At 30.6% G+C, this 15,245-nt stretch overlaps 1 protein-coding gene across 1 annotated transcript; it reads left to right on the top strand.

Moving 5' to 3' along the window:
* The first annotated feature begins 11,617 nt into the window (after positions 1 to 11,617).
* Positions 11,618 to 14,731, top strand: LOC129286311 (zinc finger CCCH domain-containing protein 48-like). Its single transcript, XM_054922302.1, has 5 exons — positions 11,618 to 11,899; positions 12,182 to 12,367; positions 12,470 to 12,571; positions 12,671 to 12,787; positions 14,597 to 14,731. The coding sequence occupies exons 1-5, from the start codon at positions 11,618 to 11,620 to the stop codon at positions 14,729 to 14,731; spliced, it is 822 nt and encodes a 273-aa protein (XP_054778277.1).
* Positions 14,732 to 15,245: the final 514 nt, after the last annotated feature.

Raw genomic sequence — 15,245 nt, 5'->3', positions numbered from 1 at the left:
CATAATTACTCTAGGTCAAACGTGTTCAGCCACTAACAACCATTGAAACAACATAAAGCAACAATACTCAACAAAAGATATATCAAAATGTAGAGAAAAGGGAGAAGAAAGCTTAAAAAAGATGATTTCTACCACAAATTGCAAGACCCAAGTGTTCCCCAAGCTTCTCCAACTCTTTGTCTACCTTAGAATGCTCCCTGGATGTGCAGTTGCTGGTTAGAGATGAACTGAAATGGAAATGATAGCTAGAAACCCTTAAAACACAATTTTAAGTAAAGTTGTGCATTTTGCTAAAAACTGGTTTAATGTTGCGACATCCAAAATTGGTGCTGCAACATCACTGGACATAATTCAATTTCTTGTGGGCTTTAAAATTATCAGCTTTGGCCCATCAATTGGGCCTCTTAATATGAATAAAAGTCATATTTAATGTCATAATTAATCTACTAACTTCAATAATTATATTGAACTTTATCCACCTCAAATCTCACAAATAATTATCCACTTAATCACATCTTTGCTAATTAATTTCACAAAATGACTTCCAATTGCATTGAAAACACTAGTAAATTTATTAAAATATTGAAAGTCATCATACATTAATTGCAACAAGATCATTGTCAAGTATTGGTTCCCGATACCCCAAATTGATGACATGTTAGACCAACTACATGGTGCTACTGCCTTTTCCAAAATTAACATTCATAGTGGATACCACCAAATTAGAATTCATCTAGGAGATGTGTAACATCCTAATTTTTAGATAAAATTTTTTTTATGAAATTTAAGTTTTTTTTAAAAAAATGATGATAATAATAGGAATTTATATTATTTGAGGTTATTTGAAAATAATAATATGGTTAGATATTTAATTATGAATTAAAAACTTAAGTTTAAAATTATATAAAAAATATTTTATTAAGATATAATTTTAAGATTTAAAAAAAATTAATGTGTGTGTGTGAGTTAAAAAAAAAGGAAAGAAAAGAAAGTAAAAAAAAAGGGAGGGGGTTTAGTCCCACGTCGGTTAGATGTGGGAATGAAAGGCACCTCCTCATATATAAAAAGAGGAGGTGCATTGTGGAGGAAGCATGAAGAAATTTTTGTTGCAATTTGTGAAAATTATAACTAAAGGCCCAAGATGCAATTTGTGAAAATTGCAAGTAATGGCTCAAAGGTTTGAATAATTAAATTTAAACTTATAGTTTTTTTTAATATAATTTTGGGACCACAATCCCATTTTTATATTATTTTTCTCTCTTCCTCTCACGTTGCTCGGCGTTTTCTCATAGGGGAGATTATTTTCTTTTTCTTCAGGTAGGTTCCAACTTTCCTGTTTAGATTAGTATTTAAAAAAAATTATTTAGTTATTTTCTAAATAATATTAGCTTTCTAGTGATATGATTATTTTGTAGAATAGAGTAAATATTCTGATTAGAATTTTTCTATAGGATAGTTAATCTGATGATATGATGGATTAAAAATATAGGTTAAAGCTCTTGGGGATATAATAAATATTATAGAATATTTTTTTGAGGTTGAAACTCATGTTTAAGAAATTTCAAGTTAAAATCTAGATCTATATGGTTGAATTTATGTGGAATCTGAGATGTAGGGATGAACCTCTAATTATTAAATATTTATTTAAGTATGAATAGATATTTTTGAGGTTATAGAAAGGTGATTTGAGGTTTCAGGATAATTCTAAAATTTTTAATTTATTTTTAAACGAATTTTTAGAATATAGATGAATGAAATTGTAATACTAGAAGTAATTTGAGGCTTAAAAATAGTTTATTAGGGTACGAGAATTTTAGAAAAGAATTTAGAAAGTTAAATGAGGCATAAATCTTAAATTAGTGTCAATATGGATTTTAAATCTAAAACTTTCTAACTCTTTAATTTAGAGTTATTTATTAATTTCAATGTAAAATTAATATATAATATTGTGAAATAATTATGTAGATTATATTGACAAAGATAGTGGTGAAAGAGGAGTTGTGAAGGGAAACTTGTTATTCAAGACACAAGGTAACCATTATTAATGTGTTGTGATGGGTGTGTTTGTGAATGGTTATGTGTTGTTTTGTTGTTTGGAAAAATTATGAATTATTAAAAATAAATACGGTTATATACTTGTTTGAAATCATTGCCAAGTGGGTTAAAAATTTATTTTTGTTTATCATGATGAGATGTTATTGTTTGGATATATTCCTGTTTGGATATTTGAATGATGCATGACTTGTCAGGGTATTTTAATATATGGTGTTAATGAGAATTTCTGTTCAGTTAATTATTACCACGTGGTAAGCCCTCATTGGACCCAATGAGTGGCGTGTCGCTTGGTCCAACTCACCTTTGGCTGGGTGATTTGGTGTCCGAGCATGGCGAAAGGAGGATATAAGGTACAGTCATGCAAATTAAATACTTGTTCGGTTTGTTTGAAAATATGGTTCTGTTAAATGTTTTGTGTGCCCACTTAGCAATCACATGATTAGTTACAACCGCATGCATCATTACATATTAATTTTTGGTTACTGGAACTTTTAAGTTTCATTCCCCGTGGTTAATATTTTTACAGGAGCGAGTCCGGCCGAGAAAGCACCAGAGGTGTAACTATAGTGTATGAGACACCATCTTTTACGTTGCCTCTTATTTTGGATTATACAATATATCTTGTGCCAACTTAGGACATATCTTCTTTGTGAAGCATGTAAACTCTAATCCTTTTTATTAAAAGTATTTATATGACCAAGAGGATTATGTCTGTCCCTCTTGATTTATGATCTGATTTAAATATCATGCCATGAAGATTATGTCTGTCCCTCATAGTTTTAATTGCCTTTTTGGATATTTTAAGACTTGTGTTATGTCTTGGATGTATCATGGTAAGAAAATTTTCTACCATGATAATGGTTTTAATATTTTGCAAAAAATCAGTTTGTAAATTTGAGGGTGTTACAAGATGAGTAGAAAACCACTTTCAAGACAAGAGATGACTTGTATGAGTAAAATGTGATACCTTTTGGGTTGACAAATACCCCTAAAATGTTCATGCACTTGATGAATCAAGTATTATGACCCTTCATTAGTAGATTTGTTGTTGTTTACCTTGATGACATTCTTATTTACAGCAATAGTCAAGAAGAATACTTAAATCACTTACAGTAGGTCTTACAAGCCCTGCGAGAACAAAAAGCTTTATGTCAATCTTAAGAAGTGCACCTTCCTTACTAATGAAGTTGTGTTGTTAAGTTATATCATCATTGCAAAGGGTGTTTGAGTTGATCCAAGCAAAGTTAAAGCCATTAACAACTAGTCAATTTCAAGATTTGTTTAGGTAGTTTGAAGCTTCCATGGATTAGCTTCTTCCTACAAGAGGTTCATCCATAATTTTAGATTTATTGCTACACCACTAAAAGATTGTACCAAGGGTGACAAATTTTAGTAGACAAAACAAACTTAAAAAAGTTACGAGGAGCTAAAGAAGAGATTGAATGAAGCTCCTATCTTAGGTCTTCCTAATTTTGGCTAAGTGTTTAAGATTAGTTGGGATGCTTCCAATACTAGCATTAGTGCTACTTTAAGCTAGGATGACATCCCATCACCTTCTTTATTAAGAAGCTCAATAATACCAAGCTTAGGTATTTTCCCTATGATAAAGAATTCTAGGTCATCGTCCAAGCTTTGTAACACTAAAGTCACTATCTTATAAGCAAAGAGTTCATACTTTTTTTGACCATAAAGCCCTCAAGTATTTGAATTCTCAGTAGAAGATTAGTTGCAAACATGCCCGTTGGACCGAAATCTTACAGTCTTCTTACCTATTCCTTATCAAGCATAAGGCTGTAACTTTAAACTCTATAGTTGATGCTCTTAGCTAGTTACATGTGTTGCTCACAACAATATAGGCTAAAGTTGTTGGTTTGAACTTGTTAAAGAACTGCAGTAGGATGACCTTGATTTTCGAGAAGTGTGAGAAGTAACTATAAATCAATCTTTCAACAAGCTTTTACAGATATATGAATTTTTATTCCAAGCTAAAACTTTATGCATTCCTCAGGATTCCATAAGAGAGGCCATACTTTGGGGAGCTCATGATAGAGGGCTAGATGGTTATTTCGATAGAGACAAAATAATTGATTTAGTCAAGGAGAATTTCTATTGGCCAAGGCCTGAATGAGATGTCAGCCAGCATATACAATGATGCAAAATATGTCATTTGGCTAAGGCCAAGAGTCAAAATACAAGATTATGCATGCCACTATTGGTTTTAGAAGCACCATAAGAAGATGTGAGCATGGATTTTGTTTTTGTTTACCATTAACTCAAAGGCAGAAAGATTCTCTTGGTAATTGTGGATCGATTTTCAAAGATGACGCATTTCATTCCATGCTAAAGGACCAATGATGTAGTTCAAGTGGTAGATTTATACTTTAAAAAGGTTATTTATCTATAAGGCATTCCTAAGACTATCACCTCTAATTATGATGTTAAGTTTTTCAGCTACTTTTGGAGGACACTATAGATGGAAAAAGATAGGGACTAAGCTCTAGTTTAGCAATGAAAGCCATCCCCAAATGGATGGTCAAACTAAAGCTATAAACAAGATTTTTGGCAATCTTCTTCGCAATTTCCTGGGAAAGAATTTAAAGCAATGGGATCTCATTCTTACTCAAGTTGAATTTACTTACAATAACTCTGTTAACCAACCAATTGGAAGTATCCATTTGAAGTGGTTTACAGTGCTAGTCCCCTTAGTCCCTACTAGATTTGAACCCTTTACTTGATAAGTAACAATATAGTTCTAATGTAGATTTAAGGGCTAAGGAAATCAAGAAGTTGCATAAATAAGTTTGTGAACAAATAAAGAAACAAAACTTGAAATACAATACTCAACGTGAAAGAATTGGAGATATCAAACTTTTAGCTTGGGAAACTTGGTTTGTATACACTAACAAAAGGAATGTTTTCCTAAACAACCAAACACTAAGCTATCCCCAAGAGTTGATGGTCCATTTAAGATTGTGCAAAAGGTCAACAGCAAAGCTTATAATGTGAAATTGCCTGGTGCTTATAGAGTGTTTGCCAACTTCAACTTTACTGATTTATCATCTTACATTGATGATGCTGGATTTGACTTGAGGGTGAGTTTCACCCAACTTAGAGAGGATGAAATGGAAGCATGATTTGTTGCTCTTTATTAGCTTCATTACTGCTTGTAACCTCCATTCATCACACCATATCGTCACTGCCACTCTTTGTGTCCGTTGAGCCAAAACATTCCAAAGCTAATAATAATCAATAAAACCCAGTTATAATGTTTGTAACTCTCTTTTTACTCCTTTGTTTTTGTTTACTGCTCATAGCAGTATAAATAGGACCATGCTTCAATGTAGTCCACAATTTGATTCAGAGAATAAACGAGCTTCTTTCAACGAGTGTCTTCCTTTTCTTCTAGTTTCTATACCACGGTATGGGACTTATGGTAATCATATTATATTTTTATTCAACCGGCTAAATGATGATGCTTGGTTTTCACATACTTGGAATTTGAAAGTTTTGTGTGACTTAATAGTTTGTCTTTGATAATTGGGCCGGCTTCAACGTGTTATAAACCCGTTTGTTTGATTGGATTGAGTTTTTGCAATTCCAAGAAATATTTCTAGTAAAAGAAGTTGTTGCATTGCACACATTGCATAAACACTCAGTTGGAGCAGTTTTACACTAACACCTAAAAAAATAACATTATATGAAAAGAAAAAACAAACTTCAGGTTCTTAAGTTAAAAATTTCCCCCATGCACCATATATAGTTCTATTTAATCAAATCGAAGTAAGGGAAAAAGAAAGGGGTATTCACAAGACATGAAGGTCACAAGACAAGACAAGAAAGCCCCCGCATCATACATAAAGATAAAATAAAAGTGAAGCTCAAATTTTGGACACTGTGCCAAAACTCCAGACGTCTTGAAGCTATGGGTGGGTGAATCCGTGAAGGGCAGCCACAACCTGGTGACTGGAGATCAACGGAGGCAGTCGCTGGATGGTGGATCACCGGCGGCAGCTGGAATACCAATGATCGAATCTGGGAGGAGGTGAATGTCAAAAAGCGATGGCCAATAATAGATCAGAGCACAATACAGGGAAAACAGAGTTGAAATGAAAAGTAGAAGAAAACTTATAAAATAAAGGGGTAATAGACAAATTTAAACCTAAATTATAAGTCTAGGAGTATCTAGGATTTTAAACTCATCTTTAAAATAATGTTTCCCTTTAAATTTTAAAAATGATATAATGTGGTTTCTGTCTTTAATAAATGTTAACTTTAAGTATTAGTTGACCAAAAATTAATAAAACAAAGGGATCAATAAAATTTTCTTGATCCTTTTATGTAATTTTTTCACTCCTTATTTATAATTTTGGGTCTTTTTCTATAATTTTTTTTTGTTCTTTTATCTTATTTTTTATATCATTTTCTGTAATTTTCTGGTTAGCTTTTCTTAATAGTAAGGGTGATGTTGCATCATTTTTTAAAATTAAAAGAAAACATTGTACCAAAAAAATGTTTGGATATTTTAAAAAAAATAATGATGAGTTTTGATTTCATAATTGATTTTGACTTATAAGAGAGGTGTTTGGTTATATCTTCACTAAGCTATGGTTTTAGCTTTTAGAATTGATTAATTTGGTTATCCAAACATGCACACTATTACCTGTATTTCAATTCAACTTTTCAGTTTTATTTTTCTAAAAATCATATAAACTATTTTATAAATTATTTTTGAATATATTTTCACAAAACCATGATTTGTAGCTTATGGGAAATTATCCAAACCTCTTTTTTTTTTAGGATTTTTCTTCTTAAACAAATATCACAAAACTGCAAGTTAAAATTAAATTATCCCACCAATAGAAAAGTGCCAGCAAAAAACGCAAGAGGAGCAGATTTTGGATTTTTGTTAAGAAAATATGGGTGAGACAAAAGAAAGCAGAAATAAGTCAATACAAGCAACACAGAGAAAAGTGCAGAAAAGACGTCTAAATACAAGCTGAGAAATTAAGAAATCTAGAGAGAGCTAGCATGGGGTGATGTTATGAACAGTAAAACTGTGAAAGAATACAATTTTATGAAGTACCCATGCACAAAAGAGTAAGAGAAATCAAGTAGGCCACCTCTTCCTCCAATCTCTTTTGAACTCTTCCATGTCCTTCATTCTCTCTTATCCACGTTGAAAAAGCAATGAATTCATAGTTTCAGGGCTCAGATCTCACTCATTCATAGAAAGGAAGTGGCAAGCCGAGAAAGAGAAAAGAATGAATGATTGATGACGAAGAGATAATAGAAGAGGAATATCTGCTTTTTGTTTGAGCAACACATCTGGTCCTTTTTTTGTTTGGCCACTGTATCTGAGCCTTATTTTGTTTGGCCACTGTATCTGAGCCTTATTTTGTTTGACCAATATATCTGTGAAGATGCTTTTAGTATTTTGAACAAAGCCATGTTGTCTGGGACCCATTCTTTTTGACGTGGAGTGCATGCTTTTCGACAATGATAATGTTATTAAAAAAAAAAAATTGGATCACATGATTTTGCTACGAAAGTTGCTCATTAAGACAAATTGACCTTCATTAAAAAAAAAAAAAATCTCGTCATCTTCTATTCATAGTCTAGCGGCGTCTACTCAATTGAAAATATCTATATGGAACCCAAATTGCCCATGAAGATTCTTTTATTATAGGATTATAAAATAAACATTTGATACTTCATTTTTTTTGGCCCAAATCTCGTCATTTTTTTTTTGCATTTGAAAATAAAATAAAAATGGAGCAAGTACCGGAGACAAAAAAAAAAAAGTGTTTTGTTATACATATCATTTTAGTGTGTGAATGTACATCAATTAACTTGAAATCCTACGTCTTAGAATTCGATGCTTCAATTAACAAACCAATGGCAAGCTAAGGACTCTCAGTATTTAAGTCATAAATTATATAAAATATAATATACTCCAACCAATAGCCATGTTCGCAAAACTATGGGACAAAATTTTCTCATGGAACTCCCAATTTTTCTGGAGTCTAATGGCGAATCTTTTTAAAATTAATTTCAATTATTGATTGGCAGATAACATGATTTTGTAAACGATTGGTGCTCATTAACACAATTTCTTACTAAAAAAAGTCTTGTCATTTTCCGTTCAAAATCTAGCAACATCGCAACTACTCAATTAAAAATATCTATATGGAATCCAAATTGCCCGTGAAGATTCTTGTATTATAGGACTATAAAATAAACAAGAAAGAGAAGTTATAAAAATGACCATTAAAAAAAAATCATCTTAGATATAGTTTGAGTGGGTGGCTTGAGGAGAATTATTACAAATCCATTTTTAATAACTTAGATATATTTTAGTTTAGGTTCATTGGGTACTGTTAAGAAATCACCGACTAATTAAAATAATTAAATAAGGAAGTCTCTAGAATTATGAAGAATACAAGCTGTAAATGATAATTCTAGAATAATAAGGAATTAGGTTTGAATGGCGACAGAAGAAGGACCGAGAAGGCTGAGGAGAAAAACTCCACCGACATTGGAGTAGCACAAACATGTGTGTGTCAATGTGTGTGTGTGTGTGTGTGTGTGTGTGTGTGTGTGTGGGGTAGCGAACATAAGGGAAGAAGAGAAGAAATTGGGGTGTTTATGGGACAAAACAGGATCGAGACACCCCTATTACATGTCCTGTCTAAAAAGAATTTAAGATTGAATTTTTATCCTGTGTCCCGTTTTGTTATTTAAGAGTGTAGTGTGTGTGTCAGAGGGAAAAAGTAAAAGTGTTCACGGGACAGGACGGGACCGAGTCACTCTCGTCTAGAAAAAAAGATCAAGACTAAATTTTGATCTCGTGTTGGTCTCATGTCCCGTCCCGTCTCGTCCCATTAGGAGTCGGGACGAGACTGGGACAAGATCAAAACGTCTCACCATCCCGATAAATCGGATAATATTAGAGATCTGAATAATAATGTTCATTAAAATTTTAAATGATATAATTTATTAAGTTTAAAATCAAAACAACACAAGTACATCACAATAATTTAAAGTCAATTATTGAATTACATTAATCATAACTATACATTATAATGGCAAATATAAGTGATCTTTAGGCTATAAGAGTAGCAACAACAGACAAGTCGAGCACAACATCAAATCATTGTTCTTCTAATCATTGTTCTCCTACTTTAGTAGAGATGTACTAAGCTAATTACTCTTGTAAAAATAAAGTAAGAAATACGTTATAAATAAACGTTATTAAATAAATAGATAAAAGAATAAATTATATTAATAGAATTAATATATTATAAAGAAAGATATCACCATGTTTACTTCATGTCATTAAAATTATCAATATAAAAAACACTTTAGTTTTAAATACGAATTGCAAGTATTGAAATTATAATTGATATAATTAATATAAGTATAAATTATATTAATATAATTAATATATTTGAAATAAAAAATAATATATATATATATCTATAATATTCAGGACGGGATGGGATGTCCCGATGGTAATCCCGTGTCCCATCCTGTCCCGAACCCTTTTCCTATCTTGTCCCGTAAAGTTTCATTACAATTATTTTCGGGTCGAGACAAGACCCGTTTTAATATGATCGGGACGATACCGAGTCAATCAAGATGAGTCTAAGTTAAACACCCCTAAAAAAAAAAGAAAAGGAGAGGAGAGTGAGACAAAAATATAAGTAGGGTAATGGGTGTTTGTGTACACTATAGTTTGAGTTTTTAATAAAAATATATTTTCAATTAGTCCCTCTCTTCATCAAACTCCACAGGTTCAAATGTACATCATCAAACTCCAACGGTTTCAAAGTTTCAGAAAATTTAAATCCCAAAAATTTACAAAAATACAGCTAAGTCCTTTGATAATTCTGTCAATGTTCAACATATTCAATGAATCCTCCATCTAATGGGTCCATTGCAAAGTTGATATCATCACCGACGGGTCGTCTTTTTTTGACTAACTGCAGTATATGGTGAACCTGCTACTACTCGTAGATCTGATTATTTTCTCCAACAAATAGAAACAGAGGGAGTATTATTTTTACCATGAGGCTTTTATTATTTTGTATTCTCATTTACTATGTCAGATTTTTAAATATTTACTGGATTATAATTTTAAAAATTTCCTATATAAAAAATAAAAAAGTCATATGAATAAGTCAGATAGGTATAGGTCTACAATATTCATCCAACGAACTATATATAGGAGTATAATATATGGATAGATTTCTTTGGTAAACATATAGATAGATTTTATTAAAAAGTAAAATATGTTTTTTTTAATAAAAAAATTCAGATTGCACTCTATGTATCTACCGTGCAATCCTACAAATGTTTACTTAATATTGTAGACTAGACTAGATTTATTCCAGGGCAATGCACTTGAAATTGAAGACTTATTTAACTATTTAAGGACTTAAGGCTTGAATACATGATGACTGTCTAATGATAAAAAAATTAAATTTATATAAGAAAATCTTAACAAAAGCATCTTAAACATTGAGAATTAAAGATGTCAATTTTATATTATCTTAATGCCTGACTTTAATGTTGATAAAAAATTCCTAATTTTAATAATTTTACAACCTGGTAATTGTACTTTGATTTAAATTGTTAATTTATTTAATCATATGACTTGTAAATCCAGTTGATTATTAATCATCATAAAATTATATTTAAAAAAAAATACTTTTAAAATAAAAAATAGTGAATACATATCATATGTATGAGATAAAAAAATTTATATGATATTTTATTTTGAACATTGACTATGTGAGATACGTTGGCACTTGGCAGATCATTTAACTTAAAAATTATATTAAATTTAAGTATAAATTTTCCTTCTCTAAGGATAGGTTTGCGATCTTTGGCGTTAAACAAGGGATAGATGTGCGATCATCAACTTCTAGCTAGAGGATCTATTTTTTCTTTTGGTAAATTAGAGGATCTGTTTTTATCTGGATATATAGATGCATTGCCAATGAAAATAACAATAAAATTGAAGCATGCAAGGTGAAAAGATTTTAGATAATTTGTATGGTTTTTTTAGTGTTCATCCGGTCATTAGAGTGAATTTAATATTATTAGTATTTCAATTTCAATTTAAAATAAAGACAAATAAAAACATTTGTTGAAAATAATACTAAAAATAAAAAAATATAGGATTTAACACATATATAGGTTTTAATTTATGTTAGATAAATTCCATAAAATCTCTTTTGGTGATCAAGCATATATCTAAGTAGTTGAAAGTTGTCATCGGTAATAAAAAAAGTTTAAAAATATTAAATATAAAACCTGAGTTTCAGGAAATCTGGATATATTTCAAATATCTTGTTAAGATTTAAAATTTTTAAATGACCTGGCCACTCTCACTCTAAAATGAGAGCGAGGGATGCGAGAAGGACCTGCGTGAACAAGCCTGGAGCGAGTGACACGATAGAGTGATCGTGACTTCGTGAGAAAGCGAAAGAGACACGAAAGGTGATCGCGAGAGAGAGAGAGAGAGAGAGAGAGAGAGGTGATCGAGAGAGAACGAGAAATGAATACAAGGGTCGCAAGGAGAAGTGATGAGGTTGCTTGTCATAGGGACACCAGAAAGCCCTCAAGGTTTCTGCAGAATCAGAATCAAACTTCAACTGCACGCACTGGCAAAGCCGATAACGGTGCAAGATCCTCTAAGCCCAAACCCCAGTCATCAGCAATAGTTTGCAAGTACTGGATCAATGGAAATTGCGCGCATGGCGATCGTTGTTGGAACTTGCATTCCTGGTTTCAGGGCCATGCCGTTTCTCCGTTCACTAAGCTCCATCAACACAAGAAGGTACATAAATTGGTTAATCATGGTTAGCGATTATGGCTAGGCATTTGGGTGGGGAAATTAATTGTAATCCCTCGTGGTTAGTCCCCATTGTTTGGGGTTTGTACATCTAATTTGTTGTTATAAACCCTTCAAAGTGAAGGATTATTTTTGTTGTAAGGTTCAATCATAATCATCAAATTAATCAATTCATTTTTCTTCCATTATTCAAGTCTTAACATTTGTCCTATCATTTTATATATTGTTATTTTTACTCGAGTACTAAACCTTAAATTACAGCTCTAGATTGTCACCGGAATTACACTTCCGGTTGTATCGGACAAACTATTTTCCAGTAGCACTGATGGGACAGTTGGTGTATGGGACTGCCATACGGGTCAATGTGTTAAACATATAAATCGGAGTGCTGAAGCAAGGTGTTTGATCAGTGCGGGTTCGTGGGTCTTTGCTGGTGTGGGCAATACTGCTAAAGTGAGCTCCAAAACTTCTTCATTTGTTGTGTCTCTTATGTTTCATGCTTCATGCTTAACTTTACTCACATTGATTGTCTTGTTGTGATTAATTATTATGAAGGCTTGCAACATTCAGACAGCTGCTGAGCTCACTCTTGATGGACCTAAGGGTCATATACTTTCCATGGCTGTTTGCAACGATGTACTTTTTGCTGGAGCAATGGTAATTAATTGTTTATTAAATGTTTTGCCAAGTTCTGTTCGATGTTATATTTACACCTGATTTTATTATGATCTCACTTTGCCTTTATCTCATATCTAGGATGGTCTTATTTATGCATGGAGTGCCATTTCTGAAGCTAATGTCCCATTTAAACCATTGGCAATGTTAAATGGCCATAGCGGAGCTGTTCTTTGCTTGGAAGAAAAGTCTGTCAATGTAATATGATTTATGTTTGAATATTTTTGTTAAAAAAAGTCAGTTAAATAAACTAAAATTTATTTGAATAATTTTATTCAAAAGCTAGTTGATATGTTTAATGGCAAAAATAAGTATGAAATTTTTAATATATATTTTTTGACTAATTAATAACTAAAAAAATTAAATTTAAAATTATAACTAATAAGGTAAAAAATCTTAAATATCAAACATAGAAGAGAAGAGAGAGAAAGCATAAGCCAATAGACCAACACAGAAGTCAATGTGAACACAAAAGCTAGAAATCCTAGCTTTAATAAAAAAGCTTGTTCAGACTCTAACTCAAGTTGCAATTTTTTTGTAATCCAAATAAGTTTTTTAAAGCTTTTCTCATCTTAACCTCAATTGACACATCCTAACTTAAGTTATAAAATAATCCAAACATGCTCTACACATCAGTTTTTGTTATCAGCAATATTTGGTTTGATTCAATCCAATTATTTAGACCAGTTTGATTAATTGATTTTGGTTAATTAACACCAAATCCAACTAAATTAATTAATGCATACCCCTATGTGAAGTGATAAATTCATTTAAAAAGCTAATGTTTGATATTTTAATTTGGAATGTATATAATGTGGTAAATGAGTCTCTATTTTCAAAAGTTTGATGATTAAATTTGTATTTTAAATAATAACACTGCATATTTATAATAATTAGATATGTGATATTTAAATTTATTCACTCATAGAATGATATTTTATTAAATCTAATTTTTTAATTCAAATTCTACATTTAACACCAATAACTTTAAAGTTTGATGCCCGTTTAGATGTTTTCAATTTGATGGTTAATGATAGAAAAGAGAAAGATAAAAAGAAAAAAATAAAATATTTTAAAATTCTACTTTTAACTTTCACATTATATAAAATATATCTATTTATGTGATTCTATATGATTTTTTTTTGTTTGATGCTATCTTACGACATAAATATAAAAAAATTAAATAATATAGTATATAATTTTCTTATAAAATTATAATTTAAAAATAAAAATAATTAAAAAAATAAAATGTAATGTAAAAACAAGTCAATTACATTACTTAAGAGTTATTATTAATTAAAAGTAAAAATAAAATTTTAAATAAAACTAGCTAGAAACATAAATAATTATAAACTAATGTATAATCATCAATATTTTTATTATTTATTCTTAGATATGTTTTATATCATAATTTTAAATATGAATATTAAAATAAATAATATAACAACCTCAAGAAGTAAAAAAAATTAAAATAAATAGCACAAATGACATTGTATCAATTATATTTATAGTTTACTTTAAACAAATAAATAATATAATTTGCAATTTTAATATATGAAAAGAATTAAATTGAAGTATTTAAGGATAGTAATGATATTTTATAATATTTAATATTTAATATATATGTGTGTTTATAAAGTTTAATAACATATATATATATATATATATTTAATTATACAATAATAAACTGCAAGTTCATTTCAATTCAATGATAAAATGATGGGACATAAAAGGAGAGAGATGATAACACATGGCGTGAGGTAGAGGTGACACATGAAGGGTGATATAGTGACATGTGGCATGTGGTGAGAGTGACACGTGAAGGGTGACAAGACGTCATGTGTGTAAGTAAACCAGTATTACTTTTCAGCGGCGATAAAAAAGTTACTGATTGGTAGTTTCTGCAGCGACAAATGCCATTGCTAATACTTAACTTTTCAGCAATATTACTTTTAACATTGTATGTTGTCATGTCAAGCGCTAATATTGTGTTTCCTCTTTGATTAGATTCGATGCAAGAGGAAGATTGATTCGAGTGATAGAAGGCGCCCTGGTGGACTCTTTTTCACTGGAGACGGCACTGGTTTGCTCACTGTTTGGAAATGGTTAGCAGAGTCGGAGCTTAAGTTCGCACCTTCATGATTCCCAATCTTAATTATGTAGTTTAATTTAACCATAGAGTTTGTATCTTCTTCGTGTTGGACAAGATCATAGCAAGATTATTGTGTTTCAAAATATTTGTTTGCAACATCATAACAATTCTGGGTCTAAAGATTGTATATATTCATTCCTATTTGTATTCTATCATTGTACAATCGGTATAGCTTTATCCAATTATTAGTTCTGATTCTTTCCATAGATGTCTAATTTTTTTTTAAAAAAAAAAACCAAGCAGAACAAAAAAAATGTGTTTTTTGAAGCCAACATGTTTGCTGACGATGCATTATCTGTAAAAAAATAAAATTTTAAGAAAAGATATTCGGAGCATATATTTGAATAATAAGAAAGAAGTTATGCTTATGCTATCAAAAAAAAAAATAGGAATCCATAAAATAGAAATAAGAAAAAAAAGATTTATTTAATTTAATTGATTCACATTCGTTTCATAATTTTATTTAATTGTTGATTCACATAGTTTACCTTATGTTGCATTTTT

Source organism: Prosopis cineraria, unplaced genomic scaffold (genome assembly GCF_029017545.1).
Source record: "Prosopis cineraria cultivar Desert tree isolate PC_DT_omini unplaced genomic scaffold, ASM2901754v1 PC11, whole genome shotgun sequence".
Taxonomy (NCBI): domain Eukaryota; kingdom Viridiplantae; phylum Streptophyta; class Magnoliopsida; order Fabales; family Fabaceae; genus Prosopis; species Prosopis cineraria.
The sequence above is the reverse complement of the archived record's forward strand: the minus strand, read 5'-3'. Positions and strand labels throughout refer to the sequence as shown.

What these genes read in the sequence shown, in the direction of transcription:
- LOC129286311 (XM_054922302.1), top strand. Translation starts at nt 11,618, where the DNA reads ATGAATACAAGGGTCGCAAGGAGAAGTGATGAGGTTGCTTGTCATAGG. An exon ending in TACTTTTTGCTGGAGCAATG is followed by an intron (nt 12,572 to 12,670) that starts GTAATTAATTGT and finishes TCTCATATCTAG; the next exon opens with GATGGTCTTATTTATGCATG. An exon ending in TGGAAGAAAAGTCTGTCAAT is followed by an intron (nt 12,788 to 14,596) that starts GTAATATGATTT and finishes CTCTTTGATTAG; the next exon opens with ATTCGATGCAAGAGGAAGAT.